The sequence below is a fragment of the Lithobates pipiens genome, unplaced genomic scaffold, assembly GCF_037356315.1.
Source record: "Lithobates pipiens isolate NorthernLeopardFrog02 unplaced genomic scaffold, aLitPip1_a1.2 Scaffold_16, whole genome shotgun sequence".
In the NCBI taxonomy this organism is placed as follows: Eukaryota; Metazoa; Chordata; class Amphibia; order Anura; family Ranidae; genus Lithobates; species Lithobates pipiens.
The window spans coordinates 364,983,731-364,999,794 of NW_027507748.1; the positions used below are offsets into that span (position 1 = coordinate 364,983,731).

Consider the following 16,064-nt stretch of genomic DNA (forward strand, 5'->3'; position numbering starts at 1 on the left):
CCAAAAGAAAGCTCTATTTGTGTGAAAAAAAATGATAAAAACTTAATTTGGGTATAATGTTGTATGACCACACAATTGTCATTCAAAGTGCGTCAATGCTGAAAGCTGAAAATTGGTCTGGGCAGGAAGGGGGGTTTAAGTGCCCATTAAGCAAGTGGTTAAAGTGTATTTGCTCATAAAAAAATTGCGTTTGAAAAATCGCGCAAATACCATGTGACATAACAAATTGCAACGATCACCATTTTATTCTGTTTGGGGGTTTGGAGTGATTTTTTATGAAAAAAAAAATACTGATTTTACATGTAGGCGAAAAATGTCAGAATTGGCCTGGATGCAAACAAATTAAATCGTTTAAACTAAAAGTCCTACCTATAGGCAGGCGCTACAAGAGGTCTTCTTTTTAGGGCCTGTTCACAACGCTGCGTGGTGCGAGATCACCTGTGATTTGCACAGCACTGCAAATCACATGTGATGTCCGTACAATGTGATTTTAGCCATACAGATAGCATGGTGATAGGAGACAAAAGAGTGACAGAAAGATTAGCTCTTCACTGTGCTGCTTCTCCTTTTACTGTCCAGTCGTAGGCTGGATTCACACCTATGCATTTCTAGTGCTTTTTGCATTTTTCAGATTTGCACTACAGAACGTGTTCCATAGAAAACAATGTTAAATGGACTGTGGTGCAAAATGCAAAAAGCACTAAAACTGCATAGATATGAATCTAGCCTTAAGGCCCGTACACACGATATGAAAATGGGATGGAAAAATTTGTACAATGAGCTGTCTGACAATTTTCGGATCGTTAGTATGGTTCTTTTCGACATACGATTTTTGCTTTTTCGTCAGACAAAAGCTGGATGTGCAGACTATAAAATTGTTGTTGGATGTGAACTCAATGTCTGATTTTCATCTCATTAGTACAGTTTTCATGTGGAAAAAAATCATAAGACCAACACTCAGAAATGAAAGAATACATACAAAACTATTCAACACATTACATCACTTCTGATGTTGTATTCTGTCGTACGAAATTTTTCGTATTGTGTTTAACCTCTTCACTTTCGACATGAGACTAGCATGCCACAAAAAAAGAAAACAGACGTTTGATCGTCTAAAAATCTAAGTGTGTGTACGAGGCTTTAGACTGGAGAACAGGTCCAGGACAACCTGAGCTCAGGGGAAATGGGTTGAATGATACTGGCCATTTAACAGAGGACATCTAGTGGCAGCAAAAAAGTACCACGCTGGAAAACTCTGGACTGAAGGTGAATATTGCAGCAAAAGCCGATTTTGTTATTTTATGTGTTAATGGGATACAGTGGGGCAAAAAAGTGTTTAGTCAGCCACCAATTGTGCAAGTTCTCTCACTTAAAAAGATGAGGTATACCTATGATGACAATTACAGGCCTCTCTCAACTCAACTCTCTCAAATCACATTGTCTGATTTAGAAAGAATGTATTTGCAAATTATGGTGGAAAATAAGTATTTTGTCAATATCAAAAGTTCATCTCAATACTTTGTTTTATATCCTTTGTTGGCAATGACAGAGGTCAAACGTTTTCTGTAAGTCTTCACAACGTTGTCACACACTGTTGCTGGTATGTTGGCCCATTCCTCCATGCAGATCTACTCTAGAGCAGTGATGTTTTGGGGCTGTCGCTGGGCAACATGGACTTTCAACTCCCTCCAAAGGTTTTCTATGGGGTTGAGATCTGGAGACTGGCTAGGCCACTCCAGGACCTTGAAATGCTTCTTACGAAGCCACTCCTTCGTTGCCCGGGCGGTGTGTTTGGGTTCATTGTCATGCTAAAAGACCCAGCCACGTTTCATCTTCGATGCCCTTGCTGATGGGAGGAGGTTTGCACTCAAAATCTCACGATACATGGCCCCATTCATTCTTTCATGTACACGGATCAGTCCTCCTGTTGCCTTTGCAGAGAAACAGCCCCAAAGCATGATATTGCCACCCCCATGCTTCACAGTATGCATGGTGTTCTTTGGTTGCAACTCAGCATTCTCTCTCCTCCAAACACGACGAGTTGTGTTTCTACCAAGTTCTACTTTGGTTTCATCTGACCATATGACATTCTCCCAATCCTCTTCTGGATCATCCAAATGCTCTCTAGCAAACCTCAGATGGGCCCGGACATGTTCTAGCTTAAGCAGCGGGACATGTCTGGCACTGCAGGATCTGAGTCCCCGGTGGTGTAGCGTGTTACTGATGGTAGCCTTTGTTACATTGGTCCCAGCTCTCTGCAGGTCATTCACTAGGTCCCCCCGTGTGGTTCTGGGATTTTTGCTCACCGTTCTTGTGATCATTTTGACCCCACGGGGTGAGATCTTGCGTGGAGCCCCAGATCGAGGGAGATTATCAGTGGTCTTGTATGTCTTCCATTTTCTAATTATTGCTCCCACAGTTGATTTCTTCAAACCAAGCTGCTTGCCTATTGCAGATTCAGTCTTCCCAGCCTGGTACAGGTCTACAATTTTATTTCTGGTGTCCTTCGACAACTCTTTGGGCTTCACCATAGTGGAGTTTGGAGTGTGACTGTTTGAGGTTGTGGACACAAGTGTCTTTTAGGCTGGGTTCACACTGCTGCGGGGGGAGATCCGGATGTGATTCGCACCGCACTGCAGTGCAAATCACATCCGATCTCCGTAGCGATGCGAGTTCATCCATACAGATAGTATGGCTGAATTCGCATCGGTCCCGCAGCAAACTCGCACAGGACCCTTTTTTTGGTCCGCAGCAGAATCGGATCGCATGGAGGTTCACACCATGCGATCCGATTCCTGTGCGAGTGTGCAGATCGCACTCAATATGCGGATGGATCTGGGGGTGTCATTAACATTTCATTGACACTCCCAGCCGTTCGCATAGGGCAGTGTGAACTGCCGGCGGGAGTCATGCGATGCGGGAAAACGCCGCGGATTTGCGGCGTTCCCGCATCGCTGTGGTGTGAACCCAGCCTTATACTGATAACAAGTTCAAACAGGTGCCATTAATACAGGTAATGAGTGGAGGACAGAGGAGCCTAGGTAACCAAATACTTATTTTCCACCACAATTTGCAAATAAATTCTTTCAAAAATCAGACAATGTGATTGTCTGGATTTGTTCCCACATTTTGTCTCTCATAGTTGAAATAAACCTATGATGACAATTACAGGCCTCTCATCTGTTTAAGTGAGAGAACTTGCACAATTGGTGGCTGACTAAATACTTTTTTGCCCCACTGTATTCGATTTTTTTTAATTTTGGACTTATTTTACCACAAGATTCATGCACATATCAGTATTTTGAAAAAATAGATACATTTTTGTACTGGTCTCTAGGGAGGCTGAAGTCAGCTTTGTGGGATGGGGAGGGAAGGGGGCTTTTCAGGACCTCCTGGCTTGCACCAAAGATGAGTTGCTCACAATGAATTGTACATGAACACAACTTGTGCGACACAGAAACTTGTGTTAATTGGGAAAGGTTTTTTTTTTTTGGGCAGTTTGTCTAATTGATCCAGTTAAAAGTATAGATATGGCCAGGCTATAGAGATTTACATGTTCTTTCAAGCTTTAGGCTGGGTTCACATTGCAGCGATGCGGGAACGCTGCGAATCCGCTGCGGGTTCCCGCATCGCATGCCTCCCGGCGGCAGTTCACACTGCCCTATGCGAACTGCTGGGAATGTCAGTGAAACATTAATGACACCCCCAGATCAGTTCGCATATCGCAGTGCAATCTGCAAACTCGGACAGAAATCGGATCGCATGGTGTGAACACCCATGCAATCCGATTCTGCTGCGGACCAAAAAAAGGGTCCTGTGCGAGCTTGGGCCAGATGCGATGCAAATTCAGCCATACTATCTGTATGGCTGAACTCACATCGCACAGAGATCGGATGTGATTTGCACTGCAGTGCGGTGCGAATCACATCCAATTTCATCACCGCTGCAGTGTGAACCCAGTCTTAAGACTGCTTTCACACTGCGGGAGCATTGGCAGTAAAGCGCCGCTCGTTTTAGTGGCGCTTTTCGTCCGCTAGCGGGGCTTCTTGCAGGACTTTTTTTCCCATCTTGCAAGAGCACCGCCTCAGTGTGAAAGCACTCAGGCTTTCACACTGGGGAGGCATGAAAGGCAGTTTTCAGGCGCTATTTTTAGTGCTAAAACGCCTGAAAACTGCCTCAGTGTGAAAGTGGTCTTAATGCACTTTAAAGTAAGCCCTTAGTAACCTTTGTTGCTGCAGTTATTTTGAAGTAGTTCATCCTCAAAGTTCACAGCAGGCGCACTTGAGTCATTTAATTTTATTTCACTCCCTGCGCTGACTAGGCAGCCATTCAGTCTTCTCATCTCTAATGTAGACATGTGGAGCAGATGCTGTGGATAAGAGCAGCAGGGTGAACTGAGCCACTGAGAGGTGGGTGGACATCTATAGCATGTCTGTCTTAAACTCAAAGATGATTTGCTCTACAATGCCTGCAGCTAGAGGAGGTCAGTGAAGGCTTGTTCTAAAGTGGATGTTAGGCTACTTTCACACTGGGGTGTTGGCGGTACCGTCATTTTGTCAGGACTTTTTGGCCGATATCAGGGTGCTTTTAACCCCCCGCTGACGAAGGAAAAAGGGTTAAGTACACCCGCAAAACACTGCTGCCCATTAATTTACACCGCTCCTACAGTGCCTCAAAGATGCGACTTGCAGACTTTTTTTGGCATCCTGCTAGCGCACCGCTCCAGTGTGAAAGCACTCGGGCTTTCACATTGGAGTGAGAGGAAAGGCACTTTGCAGGTGCTATTTTTAGCACTATGGCACCTGTAAAGCGAGTCAGTGTGAAAGCAGGTTAAACCGCAGTTTTTTTTTTGTTTGTTTTTTTAGGACCTGCAAGGTAAAGGCATAATGTGCTAGTATGCATCTCATACTAGCACATTATGTGAAACTTACCTAAAAACAAAGCCCTCAAGTGATGTGGCGTAATCACTGGAGGCAGCATCCATCTTCACCCAGTCTTTCTTCTGGGTCCACGGACTCCGGCTCTGTGACAGCCCGGAGTTGCAGTGACATCACTCCCGCGCATGTGCGGGAGAGCCACCATTTGTTCTTGTGGACCCTTGAGGCTGCTATTCATACATACCATACACTGTTATAATTTCAGAAACTGTCTGAAAATAAAAGAGGGTGGCCGTGCCAATCAGCTGCAGGCACTGTTCAGGTATTCTGACAGCCAGAGCGTGCAGCTTTCAAAATAATATCAAGCTTTCATGTCCTAGCAGGGAGATTTGTCTATCTATGCCATCAATTAAGGTATGGCCAGCTTTAACTATTATTACTGTACTAAATGAGCCACTAACCTGATAAAAGCATCCAGCCAAGGAAGCATCTGGCCAGGGCACCGTGTCTGAATGGATAGATGGACCTGCGGCTCGGCTTGGGTGCCCCCATAGCAAGCTGCTTGCTGTGGGGGCACTCAACAGGAGGTAGGGGTCAGGAGTGCCAAAGCGGGACCCAAGAAGAAGAGGATCCAGGCTGCTCTGTGCAAAACCAACTGCACAGAAGAGGTAAGTATGATTTGTTTGTAACATCTTTTTTTTTTCTATAAAAATGACAATCACTTTAAGCATTTGAAACCACCATTTTGTTTCTTTTAATTGCATGCTATAAATTTTTGCATTTACATCAGCACATTTAATATACAAAATCAGTAGTGTATGGTAGTAGCTGAAAGGTGCACATATCTGAATCCTTTTTTTTTGTTTTTTTGTTTTTTTAAGCTCCATACACACAATCAGAAATTCTGCCAGAAATGTCGGATGTGAGGTTTTGGTCAGAAATTCTGACCCAGTGTATGCTCCATTGGACTTTTTCTGGCAGAATTCCATCCAGCAAAAGATTGAGAGCAGATTCTCTATTTTCCAGTCCGAAAAAGTTCAGATCGTCTGCACAAATTCCAACGTGCAAAATTCCTACGCATGCTCGGAAACAATTTGACGCATGCTCTGAAGCATTGAACTTCATTTTCTCAGCTCGTTGTAGTGTTGTACGTCACCACGTTCTTGATGGTCGAAAGTTCAGAGAACTTTTGTGTGACCGTGTGTATGCAAGCCAAGCTTGAGTGGAATTCCATCAGAAAAAATTGGATGTTTTTTCTGACGGAAAACCTGCTCCTGTGTACGGGGCATAAGAGTTTACTTTTTTTTTTTTTTTTAAGAAAGAAAATCCATTTAAAAACATTTACAGCAATAATGAATAAAACAAAAGTTGGCTCATACAGAATGGTACATCTGCATCTCTGTATTGAAAAAGTTCAGAACCAAATTACATCTGAAGATGTTTTAGCTAGGGTCATTGTTAAACATTTTTTGATAGGTCAACTTATTTATTTTATTATTTTAAACAGGTATTTATATAACACAGACAATATAGGCAGGGCATCATACATTGTACATTCACATTAATCCCTGCCCTCAAGGAGCTCACAAGCTCACCCTCAAGGAGCTTTCAGTCCATGGTCCATATCTGCATATTTATACTAGGGCTAATTTAGACAAGAGCTAATTAACCTACCAGTATGGCTTTGGAGACTGGGAGGAAACCGCGGTAGTCAGAGGAAACCTATACAAGCACAGGGAGAACATGCAAACTCTATGGAGATAGTGTCCTAGCTGGAATTTGAACCCGGGCCCTAGCTTCATTTTATCTGACAGTAGGTACCAGTTATAATACCAAACATGAATTAGAAGCATGGGCAAAAACAGAATTTTTTCTTAACTGGCTTTTATGTACGTGTTGTGAAAGGAACGAGGCAAACTCAGAATACTGTATATAATCTGCGGCCAGAGTAGCTCAGTGCAGTTACACCCTATAGGCTGTCCTCTATTATCTTCCATTTCTTTTGACTGCAATTCATTTGAGCAGCTTTTGCCTCCTGTCCACAGCTGTCTGTCATTGAAACCTTGGACTGAGCTGTCTATTAAGGGATGAACGATTGTTCTGAGTCATTCAGCCCTTTGTGTAAATTTCATCTTGATCTATTCACAGCAGGCTTTTCTCAACATGTACCAGGGAGGGAGAACAATGAATGGGACTGACAGTGCCACCTGCTGGGTGGATAGAGGACTTTAGAATGTTCATATGAAATATTTTCTATTTACACATAAAAAAAAAAGTAACTTGCTTTTAAAAATGCTATTTTTTTAACATTTCTGACAATAACAAATAAAACAAGAAAATATGTACAAATATTCAAAACCACTATACATCTTCTTTAATACAGTATACAGTGCATCTGGAAAGTATTGACAGCGCTTCACTTTTTACACATTTTGTTATGTTACAGCCTTATTCCAAAATGGATTAAATTCATTTTTTTCCTCATAATTCTACAAACAATACCCCATAATTACCATGTGAAAGAAGTTTGCTTGAAATCTTTGCAAATTTATTAAAAATAAAATAAAAAAAATACCATGTACATAAGTATTCACAAAAATTGAGATCAGGTGCATCCTGTTTCCGCTGATCATACCTGACCTCCTAAAAAAAAAAAAAAAAAAAAAAAAGATTAAATTATGTAGGTAGGCAGATGAGACACATTACACCGACCATGGAGAATTCATTTTAAAAAAAAGCAATGATTGGTTAAATCAGCTAGTGTGAATAGTGGTCGAAATCCCCTTATGTGAATGTGAATCACCATAATGCTGTATCCAACTTATGCTGCTGAAATCTTATAACTCAAGGAAAATAACTAAGTGTACTGCAAATATGATATGTACACACACACACCAGAAATATAGATTTTGTTTATGTTGTATAGATCATATATCACATTTGTAGCACACTTATACACACACACAACCTGTTTTCTCGCTGGAATAAACTCTGGAAGTTTTTCTGACGGTGTTCCCCTGAAACTGTCGTGCGTACACACGATCACACTAAAGTCCGATCGTCAACAATGCAGTGACGTACAACATGTACAACGGGACTAGAAAATGGAATTTCATTAGCCAGTAGCCAATAGCTTCCATCTCGTACTTCCTTCAGAGCGTGCGTCGTTTTTGCTCTGTCGGAACAGCATACAGACGAGCGGTTTTCCCAATAGGAATTAGTTCCGTCGGAAATATTTAGAACATGTTCTATTTCTAGGTCCGTCAGAATTTTTGTAAAAAAAAAAAAACTCAGATGAGGCATACACACGATGGGAATATACGATGAAAAGCTTCTGTCTGACTTTTTCTGTCAGACATTCTGCTCGTGTGTACGCAGCATAAGTTGTCTCCATTTAGCTATATAGCATTAGTAGGCTAGGTTTCCACTATTGCGACCCCAAAGTCACGTGATTTAGTGTGCGACTTTACAGTTCGATTTTTGATGCGATTTCATGCAACCATGCAAAAGCAAGTCACTCCGAAGTCAGAACAAAGTAGTACAAAAAACTTTTTTGGAGTCGCACCAATTAGAACGGGGACCGTTGCAATACATGGATTTTGGCTTGTCACCTGTGTGAAGTCGCATAACAACGCGCAGTAGTGGAAACGGAGCCTTAAGGTTTCAGCGGCATAAGTTGGATACAGCATTCTGGTGATTCACATTCACATAGGGGGTTTGCACCACTATTCACATGTTCGTTTTTTTAAGGCAGCGTTACACTGTTTGGTGTTTTTTGGTTCCCTTGGGTGTAGGAACACACCTATACCAACTGCAAGAATTCGGGGTCTCCTAGACAACTACACTATATTGTCAAAATTTATTGGGACTTTATACGCACATGAACTTTAATGGCATCCACACCTTAGTCTGTAGAGTTCAGTGTTGAGTTGGCCCACCCTTTGCAGCTATAACAGCTTCAACTTTTCTGGGAAGATTGTCCACAAGGTTTAGAAGTGTATCTGTGGAATGTTTGACCAGAAGCGCATTTGTGAGGTCAGGCACTGATGTAGACTAGAAGGCCTGGCTCGCGGTATTCACTCTAATTCATCCCAAAGCTGTTCTATCAGGCTGAGGTCCACCCCAAACTCGCTCATCCATGTCTTTATGTACCTTGCTTTGTGCACTGTTGGAACGGGAAGGGGACATCTCCAAACTGTTCTCACAAAGGTGGGAGCATGAAATTGTCCAAAATGTTTGATTGTGCCATTCTGTTATGACCTACAGTTACAGAATATTAAACCCTATAAGAAATAAAAGGCTTGCGTTTTGCCTGCTCACTCATGTTTTCTTTAAAAATGGTACGTAATATAGATTACCTATTCTCCAAGGGTATGCAAACTTTTGAGCACAACTGTAGACTAATATTTTAAAGGAAACTGCAGGTAAATAGTTCACCGATCATATATATAGGAAACCTTGTTCACATTTAATCCATTGTTGTATCTTTTCTGAATTTTCTATAACCATTTCTACTTTTTGTCCCTGTGCAGGAGATGGGTAAGCAAAACAGCAAGCTGCGCCCAGAGATGCTACAAGACCTGCGTGAAAATACAGAGTTCTCAGATCATGAGTTACAGGAGTGGTATAAAGGTTTTCTAAAAGACTGTCCATCTGGCATTCTCAATGTCGAAGAGTTTAAGAAGATCTATGCCAATTTTTTCCCATATGGGGATGCCTCTAAGTTTGCTGAGCATGTTTTTCGTACATTTGACACCAACGGTGATGGGACCATAGATTTTCGGGAGTTTATCATTGCTCTGAGCGTCACCTCCAGGGGGAAGTTAGAGCAGAAACTAAAGTGGGCGTTCAGTATGTACGATCTAGATGGGAATGGATACATCAGTCGGGAGGAAATGCTGGAGATTGTACAGGTAAACGGGAATTTAGAAACATTTTATGCAAATGTAAAACTGAGCGGAACTTGATTGATTTAGCCCCGGTTCACACTTAAGCGTTGCAAATTCGGTGTGAACTTAAAGTGTTACGCGGTGGAAATTCTCATTGTGAATTCTGCCTGTCATGTGTGATTTGATTGCTAATTAGTAAAGGGGGTGGTCACATGTGTGATTTTTTTTTTTATTTTCTATCAAATCTCTAGGTAAAAAAAACAAAAAAACCTCTTGACTGTGAATTTAATCCGGTTCTATAGAAGTCTATGGAGCTGAAATTCGCACCGGACTAAACTCACGGGACTTTTTTTTATTTTTTTTTAACCGGATAAAATTTGTACCACATATATGTGAACAGCCTTCATTGGGAATAATGCTTATTTACTGACTGTATCTCTAGGCAAAAAAAAAAGTTTATTTTATTTATTTTTTCATGTATTTATGTATTTATTTATTTGTACCATTATCACAGAGAAAGGAATTAAAGTGGAAGTAAACCCAAATTTTTTTTTATTTTTTGTCTGGCACAATATAGAGTATGGGATTTTGTGCCCAGTCTTGCCACAAAGAGTTAATCCAGCTCTGAGCAATCCTCATATCTTTTTTCAGTGAAGTAAAACAGACAAACTGTGAAAACTTTGTCCTTTCTTCCCCCTTGCTTTGAATTACAGGTGATGTACATATCTCGTGCAATAGCCTAAGACATACATTATTTTTTAATTCCCATCCCCACTCCTTTCTTCAGCAGCTCTGCAAGGATTGGCTTTCCACACCTCAGCATGATTTGGCATGCTGAAGTCATGTGGGGACTTTTCTGGGTTTTGACTGGATGTTAGTGATCATAGCAGACGTTCAGTGTAAGAAATACACAGGAGAAAATGCATGTTGATAAGGGGAGTGTAGAGGTGGGCGGGGAGTCTACTGACATCATGACTCCACCCACCAAGCCCTGGAAAACAGACCCATCCACAAAATATTCAGTTTTTCGTGTCTCATAGCAGACAGAGGGGAGATGTTTGACAGATAAGTATACATGCAACCAATATTGCAGTCGTTTAGAAGGGATGAGAGTGGCTTTACATCCACTTTAAGGGAAAATCCAAAACTTTACAGTTGTCCCCATAACAATCTTCTAATGGGGACACTTGTTCTGGTGACAACAGTCATTTTGAGCATTTTCCACTAACTCAATGTCTCCAAAACAGGATATGGAGGGAAATTTTCACAATGGTATACAGTGGTGTGAAAAAGTGTTTGCCCCCTTCCTCATTTCCTGTTCCTTTGCATGTTTGTCACACTTAAGTGTTTCGGAACATCAAACCAATTTAAACAATAGTCAAGGACAACACAAGTAAACACAAAATGCAATTTGTAAATGAAGGTGTTTATTATTAAAGGTGAAAAAAAATCCAAACCATCATGGCCCTGTGTGAAAAAGTGATTGCCCCCTAAACCTAATAACTGGTTGGGCCACCCTTAGCAGCAACAACTGCAACCAAGCGTTTGCGATAACGTGCAATGAGGCTTTTACAGCGTCCTGGAGGAATTTTGGCCCACTCATCTTTGCAGAATTGTCCTAATTCAGTTACATTAGAGGGTTTTCGAGCATGAACGGCCTTTTTAAGGTCATACCACAACATCTCAATAGGATTCAGGTCAGGACTTTGGCTAGGCCACTCCAAAGTCTTCATTTTGTTTTTCTTCAGCCATTCGGTGGTGGACTTGCTGGTGTGTTTAGGATCATTGTCCTGCTGCAGAACCCAAGTTCGTTTCAGCTTGAGTACACGAACAGATGGTCGGACATTCTCCTTCAGGATCTCTTGGTAGACAGCAGAATTCATAGTTCCTTTTATCACGGCAAGTCTTCCAGGTCCTGAAGCAGCAAAACAGCCCCAGACCATCACACTACCACCACCATATTTTACTGTTGGTATAATGTTCTTTTTATGAAATGCAGTGTTCCTTCTACGCCAGATATACTTGGATACACACCTTCCAAAGAGTTCCACTTTTGTCTCATCGGTCCACAGAATGTTGTCCCAAAAGTCTTGGGGATCATCAAGATGTGTTGTGGAGAAATTGAGACGAGCTTTGATGTTCTTTTTGCTCAGCAGTGGTTTTCTCCTTGGAACTCTGCCATGCAGGCCATTTTTGCCCAGTCTTTTCCTGATGGTGGAGGCATGAACGCTGACCTTAACTGAGGCAAGTGAGGCCTGCAGTTCCTTGGACGTTGTTGTGGGGTCTTTTGTGACCTCTTGGATGAGTCGTCGCTGCGCTCTTGGGGTAATTTTGGGCGGCCGGCCACTCCTGGGAAGGTTCACCACTGTTCCATGTCTTCGCCATTTGTGGATAATGGCTCTCACTGTGGTTCGCTGGATTCCCAAAGCTTTGGAAATGGCTTTATAACCCTTTCCAGACTGATAGATCTCAATTACTTTCTTTCTCAATTGTTCCTGAATTTCTTTGGGTCTCGGCATGATGTGTAGCTTTTAAGGATCTTCTGGTGGACCTTACTGTGTCAAGCAGCTCCTATTTAAGTGATGCCTTGATTGTGAACAGGTGTGGCAAAATTCAGGCCTGGGTGTGGCTAGAGAAATTGAACTCAGGTGTGGACAACCACAGTTATAGTATGTTTTAACAAGGGGGGCAATCACTTTTTCACACAGGGCCATGATGGTTTGGATTTTTTTTCACCTTTAATAATAAACACCTTCATTTACAAATTGCATTTTGTGTTTACTTGTGTTGTCCTTGACTATTGTTTAAATTGGTTTGATGTTCCGAAACACTTAAGTGTGACAAACATGCAAAGGAACAGGAAATGAGGAAGGGGGCAAACACTTTTTCACACCACTGTACCAAAAAAAAAAATCTGATCAAACTGCTTTTTTACTGTAGAGGATTAACCCCTTAGGTTTCACAGTGAGCATTCTTTACTGCATATACACACTGATTTTACTGTTGTGGGTTTAGAAACACTTTAAGACATCAACATATCAGAGATGTTTTTCTTTTTTAGAGATATTTGTGCTGTTTCTTGCAGTTGCTAAACTTCTCCTTACATGTGATCAGAACTGAGGTTTTCTTTTCAGTGTTTGTACCCTCTTGTTCGCCCACATCTTTAAAAAAAAAAAAAAAAAAAAAAGCTATTTTTTTTTTATATATTGTTTATAGCATATGTGCAACCTTCTGACAAGAATGTCATTGCAGCAGAAGCTGTTCCAGGCCTTTAAATAATTACCTTGCTATAGCTAATCTCCATGTATTCCAGGTCTGTTAAGTAGGGTACAGACCTCTGTTTCTATGAATATAAAATGAAAATGGTGCAACTGCTTGAGTAATATGTTCTTTTTAGTTAGGCAGAACAATTTCGTTTTCTGAAACATCAAGACAGAAGCACTGGTATAATTTTTCCACCCCCTTTTCCCTTGGCCATTCACAGAATGTTATGTATTCTGTGAACTAGTCACTCTGTACATGGTGTTCTGTGAATGGCAAAGGGGAGATGGGGTGGATAAACAACATGAACACTTCTGTGTTTGAGAGCTGCAGCTCCCGCATCTGCAGTGAACCATATATATATTGGGAGCAGTAATGTTCTGTATATAGAACAGTAGTGATTTTAAAGGACAGATCAGTGATCTGACCATGGCAGGGGTAACATTTGTAGAACTGAAAAAAAAAAAAAACTGTCTTGAGTTCTGCTTTAATTAATAAATCACTAATATGGTGTGTAATGTTAGTGAGGTTCTTTTTTTTTTTTTTTTTTTTTTTTTTATGGAGCACTTTCCAGACACAGGGTCAGGGGTTGTGCAGCCTCATAGGACAGTCAGAGGAGAATGAAAACTCCTCCTGCAAGCTTTAACCAGACACTGATAGAGTCACAAGACTGCTATATACTTCTGATGAGAAATATTTACTAAAATAATTGCATTTCCATATTTTGTGTGCTGTGGAAGACCCATTATAGTGAATGCAGGGTCCTGGGTTTAGTAACACTTTCAGTGTAAGTACCTGAAGTTGAGTTAGTTTCAGCCTCTTACAATCTCTTATACAACAACATGCATACTGGAAGAGGGAGGGAGCCAATCAAATGTACTACATGTGCTAACAAGGCTGTTTCACTATCCAATCAACAGGCTGGGGTGGACAAAGGACACTATCGTATGACCTCCCTGGTCTATAACTATAACAGACAAAAGGATGCCATATGCCTGACTGTGCTGTGTGGCAGAGCTGTGTAAATCTAAAAATGATATGAATTTAAATACACGTAAACCAGTTTACAGGAAAAGGATGGTCGGCACTCAGAATGCCATCCAAAATTGTATTTCTTAAATCCATGTACAAAGCTGTAAAACAGCCCAATGCGTTCTGGACGTTATGTCCAAAACGCGTAGGATATTTTGCAGCTTTGTATATGCATTTTATAAAGAAATACTATTTTGGATGTCATCCTGAGTGCCGACGATCCAGCTTTAAAGGGGTTGATAAGCCACTTTAACCTGTATACACCATCAGCATTGCCTCCTAGTGTAGTATCCCGCTATATATGTGATTTATAAATATAAATGCTGCAAATACCTAATTTCATTGCCGAGATTGTGATCACATGACCAGCCAGCTTTCACCTTTCCTCCTCTGAGAGATGCAGTGGGCGAGGCTGAGATTCTCCTGCTGACCTCAGTCTGGAAGGAAGGACAAGAGGAGAGAACTGGCTGGTCATGTGATCGTAATCTTGGCTCTTAAATTAGGTATTTACTGCATTTATATTTATAAATCATTCACAGAGGGGGACACTGCAATAGGAGCAGTGCTGATGGTGTATACAGGTTAGTGTTATGAGAACAGAGGGGGAGGGACGTCTCGCACACAGACAGGAAGGGGAGGGGGAAGGAGGGCACAGGAGCAGAGAGGAGAGCAGGCTGCTGATGACAGGGGCACGTAAACTGACCACGGTGTCAGGGCTCAGCAGCCATGATACACTGGTCAGTTTACAGAGGGGTTGGGAGAAACTGGCAGCATCAGCCAGGTTTTTTAGGTGTTACAGGGGGCCAAATGACACAGGACAAGCATTGTGTCATATAACATAACATGCTTTAAAGAAGCTGGATCCATTTTATTTTTTTTGGGTTAACAAACACTTTAAAGTGGTTGTAAAACCTTAGCCTATAATAAGGCTTACCTGTAACTACCCTGGATATCTCCTAAACCTGAACGGTTTAAGAGATATCCCCTGTATTTGCATGCCAACATCATCGGCACATGCAAACTGAAGCAACGGCACGTACGTGCCGTTGCTTCAGTGAGTGTGCCGTTACTGGGGGCTCCCAGCGCCAGAGCCCGCGATACCTGGAAGTAACCCCCCGGGAGCGATGTCGGCCTCCGGAGCGGTGTACGAGGATGACTGCAGGGGCTTCGATCTTAAGTAAGTAATTCATTATGCCTTTGTCTTGCAGGTTTTTGTTTTTGTCCTAGGGTTTACAACCACTTTAAGGCTCGGTTCACACTGGTGCAATGCAGGAACCACCGCAATTCCTGTGCATCTGACTCGCAGGCAGTTCACACTGACATCTATAAAGTTTATTGCACCCTCAAATCGTTTCGCAGATCGCAGTGTGGAATCAAAGCACATGGGTCATGCAATCCGATTCCAGTGCGGACCAAAAAAGGGTCATGCGCTATTTTGGTGCAAATGCGATGCAATTACAGCCATACAAACTGTATGGCTGAATTCAAATAGCACAGACATCAGATTTGATGTGCACAGCAATGCAATGCCAATCACATATGATGTCTGGCATTGCATATATGTGAACCCAGCCTAAAAAAAACATCTAAACATGATGGGTAACAAAGTATAGTCAATAGCTGAATTCAGCAATGAAAGGGCTTTCAGTTAATGTGTACATTTCCTTTGCTGCAGAGATGTATTCTTTCTGATAAGGAGGGCATTTGATGTCTGATTTTTGACTGAGTTCCCATGCATTTTTTTTCAGGCAATTTATAAAATGGTTTCCTCTGTAATGAAGATGCCAGAGGACGAGTCCACGCCAGAGAAACGCACAGAGAAAATCTTCCGACAGATGGACACAAATAATGATGGTAAGATGGGAACATGTTTGAGTAATTTATTCTTTTCTCCATGACTTAATGAGCTATGTTTTGTATTTATGATTGCCACGTTGTAGATTTTCTGTGGTTTGCCCCCAAGTTTGGTTAAAATACCACTTTTGCTTACCTTTTTATCTGTGTT

General features: G+C 41.6%; 2 protein-coding genes across 4 annotated transcripts in view; one reads left to right on the forward strand and one right to left on the reverse strand.

The window, feature by feature from the left end:
* HPCA (hippocalcin) overlaps positions 1-16,064 on the forward strand; it is a 56,410-nt gene that overhangs the window by 34,805 nt on the left and 5,541 nt on the right. For both annotated transcript variants that reach the window (XM_077482033.1, XM_077482032.1), the window contains exons 2-3: positions 9,410-9,790; positions 15,808-15,913. In XM_077482033.1, the coding sequence (XP_077338159.1) occupies positions 9,413-9,790; positions 15,808-15,913 (484 nt within the window). In that variant the 5' untranslated portion in view covers positions 9,410-9,412. The remainder of the gene's footprint in view (positions 1-9,409; positions 9,791-15,807; positions 15,914-16,064) is intronic.
* The window catches only part of TMEM54 (transmembrane protein 54), a 67,714-nt gene continuing 57,249 nt past the window's right edge, over positions 5,600-16,064 (reverse strand). The window contains exon 7 of one of the 2 annotated variants that reach the window (XM_077482030.1): positions 5,600-7,520. The gene's annotated coding sequence lies outside the window, so the exon portion shown is untranslated. Of the gene's footprint in view, positions 7,521-13,085; positions 13,110-16,064 lie in introns of those variants that run through there. The other variant, XM_077482031.1, reaches the window with a different exon arrangement.